This window comes from Dreissena polymorpha, chromosome 3 (assembly GCF_020536995.1).
Source record: "Dreissena polymorpha isolate Duluth1 chromosome 3, UMN_Dpol_1.0, whole genome shotgun sequence".
In the NCBI taxonomy this organism is placed as follows: domain Eukaryota; kingdom Metazoa; phylum Mollusca; class Bivalvia; order Myida; family Dreissenidae; genus Dreissena; species Dreissena polymorpha.
The window spans coordinates 83,198,221-83,208,757 of NC_068357.1; the positions used below are offsets into that span (position 1 = coordinate 83,198,221).

General features: G+C 32.9%; 1 protein-coding gene across 1 annotated transcript; it reads right to left on the bottom strand.

Moving 5' to 3' along the window:
• Nucleotides 1–218: 218 nt before the first annotated feature.
• LOC127875032 (transient receptor potential cation channel subfamily M member 5-like) lies at nucleotides 219–1,967 on the bottom strand. Its single transcript, XM_052419818.1, has 3 exons — nucleotides 1,804–1,967; nucleotides 743–902; nucleotides 219–536 (listed from the first exon to the last, which is right to left on the bottom strand). Exons 1-3 carry the CDS (start codon nucleotides 1,943–1,945, stop codon nucleotides 344–346), a joined length of 495 nt encoding a protein of 164 aa, XP_052275778.1. The 5' UTR covers nucleotides 1,946–1,967; the 3' UTR covers nucleotides 219–343.
• Nucleotides 1,968–10,537: the final 8,570 nt, after the last annotated feature.

A 10,537-nucleotide genomic window follows, 5' to 3' on the forward strand; every position in this document is an offset into this window, starting at 1 on the left:
TGAGCCTATTTTCACGAAAATCGTTCTAAATGCAAATTTAATATTTAGCGGATATCCAATGATTGCTGGAGTATTTTACTCCAAGTGTGAAATTGACTTTGATACTTCTCAATACTTCTTGACCTTGTGTCCATGATACCAACATTTGGGCCAAGGTGTATGCATCAGACACAAAATGTTACGGAAATGGTATTTGTAAAATTCATATTTACCTTTCACATAAGTTTGCTTTAACAATGCACAAATACCATCAATCCCGAATGATCTTGTGCAAGTACTCAATGACAACATCATCTGTGCATTTGAGTATGACCATTTAGTTAACATTTGACAAAGTACACTGTTACTTACGAAACTCGTTGTCCGACACGCGATCTTGACACCGTTTCACCCCATGTCGTATTGTACGATAAATATGAACCAAAATTATCAAAGGGGGACAAAGTGCGGGTCTCTCGTAATATTCACGCACAATTCCGTACCAGTAGAACTTCCATATATGGTCCGACTTCTCATGCACTGCAGTGTATGTGTTGCTGCAAGTAATATTGTTTGGTAAAGGCCTGGCAGTTTTAAAGCAAGCAACTGAATGAAGACTCAAAATACAATTATGTTAGACTAATCTGAATACCACAAGTTAACTTTATCTTAAATTTACAATGCAGTAATGCATTTATCGACACGGCTATGCGAGATTCGGTACAATGAATGCAAAACTACTAATGAAAGTTGAAGAATGCACCTGAGCACGGCTATCAACAAGTTGACAAGAACGATCTGAGTAAGAATTATATAGATTGCTCCTATATAAATAACCAGGCGGGTGTTTTCTGGACAACGATCTTTACCGCCTGCGGATTTCCAAACGGTCGAATTCGTGGTGCAATCTCCATATTCATCTCCTACAAAATGTATAATGTTTGGAGAGGAAGTCCACATTATCGTATGGATTTTTATACATTTAAATAGAAATCATTCACCACAAAAATTATGCCATGTTTGAAACAATCAATTATTAAACCCCGCATGTGCAAAAATAAACTTATCGATATCACGGTGCCTATACCACGTGACTTTTTCGGATCTGTGTTGGGAGAATAAAGCGCGACCCAGTTAACATTTTTAAGGATATCTTTTTAAATATTTCACCATTTTTAATTGGATAAAGTGGAGAGCCCGCTAATTCGTAAGAGTTTTCTATAGGCATCATGATCTTTTTAAACAAATAAGTATTGTCTCAGTAAAGTGCAACCGCGCGTTTGAACGTTTAGAAAAATGTCGGATCAGTGTGGGGACTTCATATTGCAAACGCGCGGTTGCACTTTACTGAAAAAAAAATACTTATTTGTTTAAAACGATCATAATACCTATAGAAAACTCTCACGCATGAGCGGGCTCTCCACTTTATCCCATTAAAAATTGTGAACTATTTAAAAAGACATCATTAAAAATGTTAACTGGGTCGCGCTTTATTCTCCCAACACAGATCTTAAAAAGTCACGTGGTATAGGCACCGTGGATATGTACCACTAAGATACACAAATACTTTTGCTTGCAACCATAAAGTAGTAAAAAAACGACTGAATTGGAAATTGTTTATGCACATCATGTATATATACATTGCGTACTAGTCTATTCTTAAATCAGAATGTCTTCCTTTATATATATATATATATATATATATATATATATATATATATATATATACACAGTTAAAACGTTTAAGTTTTATTTTGTAATTTTATCAGAAAAGTCTTTCAACTTTTAATTTTCTCGCAATCAATTGAGTTAGAAGAATCGTACCAGAAATTTCGTCCAAGAAGAGCTCTCCAAAGATTTGCCAATATGGTTTGTAAACTAACTTTTTTAGTAGGGAGGCGCTTGGAGGCGAGTTTGGGTACAGATTGGCCTGGTACATAACGCTAAAGCTGACAAAGAAGACCATGAAGATTCCCAAAAATGAAAGCAGGTCTTTCATCTGAAAAACAAATGCGAACAAAATGGAACAATTGCTGCAACAGCAGAACAGAAGCCTTAATATAGCAAGGGGACCTTTGTTCATGGCGATGAACCCATCGCCATACAGAGTGATAATGCAAAACTAATATGTTGTTAACAATAATTGTGCACGTATGTTGGAATGTTGGATTTGAAACATTTTCAAATTGAGTAAAATTAAGCATAGAATAAAAATACAAATTACACAACATACCATTTTCCTTATCATGATTACTTTTGGGCCGACGTTTTTGGCAACAAGAAATGCCTGTAGAAACCTCATATAGTACATAGCCACGGTAATACTGCAAAATCAAGTTCAATTAATGATGCCGAGTATCCTGATTGTCTTTTACCGCCGTATTAGTTTTTATTTTTTTACTTTTTAAAATGTTAAGCTTATTGGCCACTTGCCTTAAATTAAACACGATGAGATGCTGAATAACTCGATTGGGTTTTCTTGATATTGTTTATGTTAACATAGTCTTGTATTTAGTTTAACCGGCTGGATGATTGACGTTGTTATTGCAAAAACAACTAACATTTGCATAACCAACATGCTAGTTAACGTTTTTGCTGTTGTGCTATTTATGATCCGTTTCATAAAATCATGGATTCGGTTTGTGTATTTTATTGCTATTCTGCCATTGCAAATAAAAAAAATATTTCGGAAACAAACATATTATATGGGATTAACAAAGGGTTATACGGGCGAGCGGGCGTCGTTAAACAGGTGTTTTCGTTCATTCACGTTGGCATTAACCAATCTTTGATAAAGTTTTGGGTAGCAAACTAGCATAGATACCTAGTTTGGTATTTTATTCAGGACTAGCCTGACCAAGGTCAGTGTCACGGTCAATCAAAATAGAAAAACGTGTTTCGCTCATTAACTTGAGTTTGGATGCAGGTATTGAACTAAAATTTAGTTTGTAGGGCGCTTCTATAAAGACCAAGCTTGGGGTTACACGTGGGACTAGTCGAATAAATACCAGGGTCTATGGTTTTGCAAATAGGGAAACGGCACAAAGGTGGTTTCCAGTTATGACCAGTCAGGTAAAGGTCAAGGTAACATTTTCACAAATTAACAAATGGTTACAGCTCATTAAATTTTTGATTTGATGGAGGTTTTTCGCAGAAAGTTTGTATTATGTACCTTGAATTAAGATTGGAATTGCATTTAGGAACAATCAGATACAATTTAGGGTCACTGATTACTTATAGTATGCAAACAGTTTTTACAAAAAATGTTTATAAATAAGTACTTTTGTGTGCATTTAGCTTTGCATTAAAACAACAGAATGTTGGACAATACTTTTTTCTGTGTTCAATCTTTCTGTGTTTTCACTATGAGCATTAATTACATGCGAAACAAGCATGAAAACCTGGACTCGTGGCCTTTTCATTTTTCTTTTTTTTGTAAATATTTTAATCGTATCAAACCCGAAAATAAATTGATACATGCCACCTCTTTACGATTAGTGCATATATAAGCCCTGTAATATTGAATCCGCATTATGATTTTATTAAATATTTAAAATTAGATCTTAATTATACATTTTACATACCTGTATAGGAAACGGACATACTGAAAGTCATCTCCTGAGAAATTGAATCTTAAAGCAACAGTCGTGATAAAAAGAATGTTGATCAACATATCAAACTTATTCCAGTGAGATCCAATCCAAGCTTTGATTTTGCTAAAGAGTCCAGGCGTTCTATGCGTGATCAACTGAAAAAATAGATCATCAATAAATGTTAGCATTTAGACTAACCCAGTTCATTTTGATAATATATGCCAGACGCTTAACCAACTGAGCTAGTCTGTGCAGTTGAGCAGTTCTGATAAAATATGTAAAATGTTCGTAAAATGTTCTTATATTTTTTGTTATTAGACCTGTCTCATTTCCTCAAAAGCCATTGTGGCGGCCCAGCCCCAGATTGTGTACTCCTTAAAGGAAGTTTCTTCATCCAGGTCCACGATGATGAAGTAAGAGAAGTAGAACATAAAAATCACATAGGACACCTGAAACACGTATTGAGTCGTATGAAAAGTATAAAAGATAAAGGCATAAAAAGAATGATAAATGTTTGTAATAATATCATGCAATCATGATTATATGTCATTTGAAAAGATTTGTATTGCTAACTAGTACACGTTCTAAACTTGGATATTGATATATATACATTTCACAATGCATACGTGCTTTGAATACTACAACACCGACCTCCTCTGAACCATTCGTATCTTACCATGTTGAACGTGTAAACGGAAAAGGGCGCTGTGTACAGATAATACAATGCATCAAATATTTGTATCACTCCATCTTTTTCATTTCGAAGCATTCCCACGGTGTGCACCTGCGTCTTAGACGAGTCCTTCTTAATATTTAAATAGTATTGAAATTCAATTTCGTCCCATTGGTCCTCGTGACTAACCTGCGTGATGAACATACTTTAAAAATCGCCCATTAAAGTGTTAAAATAAGTATGATTGCTTACTTAAATGAGGCATAAACAAGCGTATTTTCATATATAAGCACTTTACTTTATCTGGATCTATGTGTTTATTTTACATGGTAAATTAACCTGTTCTGTGGTATAATAACAATATACACTTGTACATGTACAATTGCGTACTAAAATCGATGTATCGTTTTTAATATATTTTAGCAATTTACGTGATAGACGTCTTAGTGGCATACCATAATGAGCTACAACCACATAGATATTGATCCGTGTGTTTATTTAACACTTTTATTAACTTCTTCGATGGTTATAATACAAATATATGCAAATACTATTGTAATGTAACCTTGTTTGTTTTTCGTTTCGTGCTGCAACATGTCTCAGTAAGTTCATGCGATGGGTCCGATGGGTCCGATGGGCGAACCTACGTGATGAACATACTCTTAAAATCTCATTTTAATGTGTTCAAATACGTACCTATGCTGACTAAAATGAATCATTATCCAACGTTTACATTATTTCTCGTTTACCATTACACCATTAGCTACACACCTATATTTGGATCTATGTGTACATTTAACACTTTTATTTGGTATATTATAAATGTATGCATATACTATTGTTTTGTTACCTTGTTTGTTTTTTGTTTCGTGTCGCCAGATGGCTCAGCATGTTCGTCCGATTTGTCCTCCGTGTTTTCCTGCGTGATGAATACACTTTTAAAATCTCCCTTTACATTGATCAAATAAGTACTATTGCTCATTAAAATGAATCATTACTCTACCTAACTGGGGCTTTAACCAACCTTTACATTATGCCTCGTTTTTAGCCTATGTTAGCACTTTATTTTATCTGGATTTAAGTTGGTTAATTAACCTGTTATATGGTATGAGAACAATATACACAGGTATATTTACAATTGCTTACTAAAATTAAGCAGTACCCAACTTTTACATGTAGTAGTAGTAGTCGTAGTTATAGTAGTTGTCGTAGCAGTTATAAGTGTAGAAGTAGTTGCAATAATAAAAGTTTTTGTTGTTTGTGTTGTTGTGGTGGTGGTTGTGGTACATGATGTATCGTTTTTAATATATTTTAGCATTTTACCTAATTGACATCTTAGTGGCATAACATAAAAAGCTATGTACAACCACATAAATATTGATCCGTTTGTTTATTTAACACTTTAATTAACTTCTTCGATGTTATAATAATAATATTTGCAAATACTATTGTTATGTAACCTTGTTTTTTTTTCGTTTCGGGCTGCAACATGTCTCAGTAAGTTCGTCCGATGGGTCCGATGGGCAAACCTGCGTGATGAACATACTCTTACAATCTCATTTTAATGTGTTCAAATACGTACCTATGCTGACTAAAATGAATCATTATCCATCGTTTACATTATTTCTCGTTTACCATTACACCATTAGCTACACACATACATCTGGATCTATGTGTACATTTAACACTTTTATTTGGTATAATAAAAATATATGCATGTACTATTGTTTTGTTACCTTGTTTGTTTTTTGTTTCGTGTCGCCAGATGGCTCAGCATGTTCGTCCGATTTGTCCTCCGTGTTTTCTTGCGTGATGAACACACTTTTAAAATCTCCCTTTACATTGATCAAATAAGAACAATTACTTATTAAAATGAATTATTACCCTACGTTAACATAATTCTTCTTTTTAACTTATTTTAGCATTTTACTTCATCGTCATTTAAATCGCACAACGTTGTTATATCCACACATATAAATGTTGATCCACTTGTCTAATTAACACGTTTTTAAAATTTTATAAGATATAATAAAATATATACGCATTCTATTGTTATATAACCTTTTTCTCGCCGCAAAATGTCTTTGTCTTAAACGGTCGTTCATTCGTGTAGAAGTTGATGCCGAATACGAAAAATGGCATGAACAGCGCTAGGAGAATCTGAAAAAATCATCTTATAAGCAAAAAAAAGTCAATATATATTTATTTAACAGATGATTTAGTAAATCAATTAATAAATCAACTAATCAATACATTTATTTAGTATTTAAATAGTATTTAGATTTAATATATGTTATCTTTATAATTTTAAATTTGATTTGTGATGCTATGGGGTATAAAATGCCTGCATACATTATTGGTCTATTGGTTTAAATAATATACTAGCAGTTGTTAATAAATTCTCTCATGATATAGTTCTGAAGTTTTATTATTCGTATATATTTTCACACGTTTTTGTGCGGTGATTAGTTTTGTGCTAAGTTGTAGGTAGTTCGACAACCCTTTCAACCGATCTAATACCCAATTGCTAAGTTTTTGTACGTAAATTTATACCCATGTATTTATTATGTAAACAAGCAAATGCTAAAAGGGGGGTCACCAAGTTACACTTTGTGGACATACATGACATTCTTTTTATAAAATTTAAACAAAGAAGTCATTGATTGTTTATAATTATTTGTTTTAAAGATCATTGTCCGGAACTAGTTTCTTATGGTTGCAAACATTTTTATTTATGGATGGAATTATGAATTGAACACATATTGATAGCGACAATAAAGTTTGTTTAATTTAACACGCTTACAAGGGGCGCAACACTATCAAACGATGCCAATGAAAGACGATAACTTGTTAAATTAAACTATCAATCAATGAACAATTAGTAAACTCATGCAATTTATTTTTCACCTTCCACCAGGATGTATGAGTTGTAATCTGTCCTCTCCAAATTAAGTTGAGTTTCGTTTGACAACATTCGTGCCCCATAAACACCTTGAGAAAACTTTTGTCCACCAACGCTAACGGCGTTAGTGAGTGAAATGGCTCCTCAAGGTTTTTTGGCGTTAGTGAATTAAATGGCTCCTCAAGGTTTTTTATCAACAAATTACGTGCCATTTTCTTGTCTTGCTTGTAACACTCGGTGAGTAACTCCACTGTTTTTTGTTCGTAATTTCTACAATAATATATAGATGCACATGTTAACGTGGTGTCAGTTTACACACTGTTAACAGTAACAGAAACACCTGTACCCAACTCATTGACTGGACTATTTCCGTAAACTTTTAAAACAATACTAATTCATCCACAAAATAATAAACTTATATAGCTTAACGAATCGTAAGTCTCGGGAAATTACAATTCACATTATATAGGCACGTTTGTATACGTGTACTTTATAATACTCCGCTTACATAAACGATAAAGTTACCTTGAATTGTCCTTGAGAATCGATGACAATTCTAATTCCAGGTTCCGTTTTGCAGTTTTATAAAATGTTTTCAAAATTGAACTTGCAACTAACGCTGCACCTGTAATGTGTTCACTGTCTGTAAAAGCTATCCAATGTTTACACATTTAGACGGTCACTGAAACAACTATCGAACACAATGTTTATAACAAAACAGAAGGAAGATTTTCAATAATACAATGTTTAATGCAACTTACCTAGTTTGTCTTGACAATGTCCCCATAGAATCTCCCCCAACTGTTGACGGTTAAATATTACGGCAAAGAGAAAAAGGTCTGTAAAACCAATCGGCCTTTGATTGTCTGCGTGATAATAGAACAGAACTATGATTATCAGATTTAACGCACCATTTTTATACGTACAATAATACCTGCGAATCTTTATTAAAATTGCTGATTTTTTTCAACAAACTTATGAAATGTTTAAATACATTTAGAACCTTAAACTAGCTTAACCAGTTTGCGCATGAGTTCGAAAACTGAAACATCCATATTCTTTGTTTACTATTTGTGACAAATGTGCGAAAAACATTAGATATTTTGTTATCAAAGTACTTTGATGAGGGTATGGATTGGACATATCAGCATCGATTAGCTGGGCACCAACAAGCCGTCCAACTCTCAAGATCAGATCAAATTTGTGCTGACATTCGTCGTTTTCACTCAATGTTGAATTGTCATCAAATGCCGATTTAGAACGCTCTTGGCTGATAAGGCTGTCTTCTTTTTTACTCCATCTTCTATTGGAAATTTTATCAGTTTTAGAATGCTCTTGATTGAAACGGCAGTATACTTTTGTCTAAATATAAAGTTAATACAGTGTCTGATAACATGTAAGCATCAATGTTAGCGCGCTAGATTTGCTACTTAAGGCCCTTGGTTCGAATACAAAGGAGGCAAACGTTTCCAAAAAGTATTGATTGCTGTTGTACTTAATTTTTAATTATTTCAAAATATCGATCATTCGATCAGCCACTTTTTACAGACTGTAATAGATTTTATATACGCACATGTGTTTGTTTTGATTCCGGTTTCCAGTGCAGCTGATTTTGTATAAACATCTTCATTGTATCATTCTCCGTATTATGACCCAGCACCTTTGGTAAACAACACCGAAATAAAGACACACAAATAAAAGTATACACAATTGTGAATATAATTTCTTTAGTAGCAATACATTAAACCCAGTTAGTTGATGACTTACTTCGATGTACAATTCCTGCAGTGTACATATGTTAAGGAACGCTGTGGTATTTGCCTTCAAGTCCTTATCAAGCAAGACTTTGACAAAGTCTGCTTGATCATTTGCCAACGTTGCAAACAGGGTATCACGAATAATGTCCTGAAAGTTTCAATATCAGCGGCCGTCTGGGAAAACCAATCTTAAAGCATGCAGGTAAAGTGTTGTCCCTTATTGGCGTATGGAATCCGCACACGCTAATCAGCGCGGACACTTTCGCCTAGAACGGTTTTTTGTCAAGAAGTTATTTTCTATTCGAACGGAAAATTCCCTGTATTCGGAAATTGTTGTCTTTGGGACGACTGTTTACTCATCTGCTTTAAAACTGGTTATCCAAGAGCGCGAATCATACATACTGGAAACTTGCTAAAGCTCCCCTTTTCCAAAATCATGCTTATATGCACGAGAGAACAGTTTAACTTCAAATCGCAATACAAACTGTACATGTACAATATTCGATAGAAACCTTTCACAAAGTTAGTAAACAAATGATTTATTCTTAACAAAATACCAACACAAATGTAAATGGACATCTAAAATTCATTTTCAGGACTGATCACCTTGACTATTATTAAATGAAAGCAACCGATATCATATTCTCACCTTTCAATAAAATAAATCATTAACAAATAATGTGATAGATTAAAAATAATTCTGATTCTCATAGACAACAAAATGGTATTATGTCAATTATTTATCGACATACGTACTTCAAATAAAAATGCATGATATTAAAAAAAAACGGTTCTTGATCAAAAAAATAATTACATGCTATTGTAGGCTTATTAAAACGAATCGATGTTTGCTTTTATTATTCAACAAGTTTATTTAATAAGTACCGATAATTTCTTTCAAACATAGTTCACAAATATTGTTTTGTTTAATTACTATAGATATATATATATATATATATATATATATATATATATATATATAGTTTTTATTATATACTATATATATATATATATATATATATATATATATATATATATATATTATTCAGTTGGGAATCAACTACTTGCAATCCCCAACGTATTCAAATGTAGTCTGCAGTAATATGTTAGAAATATGCATTAAAAACTACAATTTTCAATAATACACTGATATAAATAGCTGTTTTTATTTAAAGTTCCTTTTTAAATGCTTAGTTTGTGAACATTTGCCGATTAAAAAATATTTGATTTGTTTACAAACATGTATCAAACAACAAATGCTTTATGACCAAAAAGCAATGTACATGATAATACTGAAATTGGTTGAAATTGATTGAAATGGGAGCCATAACGTAGTTTAAATGTTAAAATATCAGCAATATCCACTCACAAGTTATTATAAATTCCTCTCTAAAATGCTGATGTACACACTTGTTTGAAAATTAAGCAGTAAACGAAGTATATATACATTAACTGATCAAACATAATTAATGAATTATTTTGTTACAAATTAGAAATATTAAGAAAGAAGTACAATACAATTGAAGGTGTCGTCACACACAAGGTTCATAGTCCACCAATAAGCAACCAGTCATGTTCAGAGATATGCTCTCCTTAATACCGGTTGTCTTCATACACAATCTACGTCGTATTC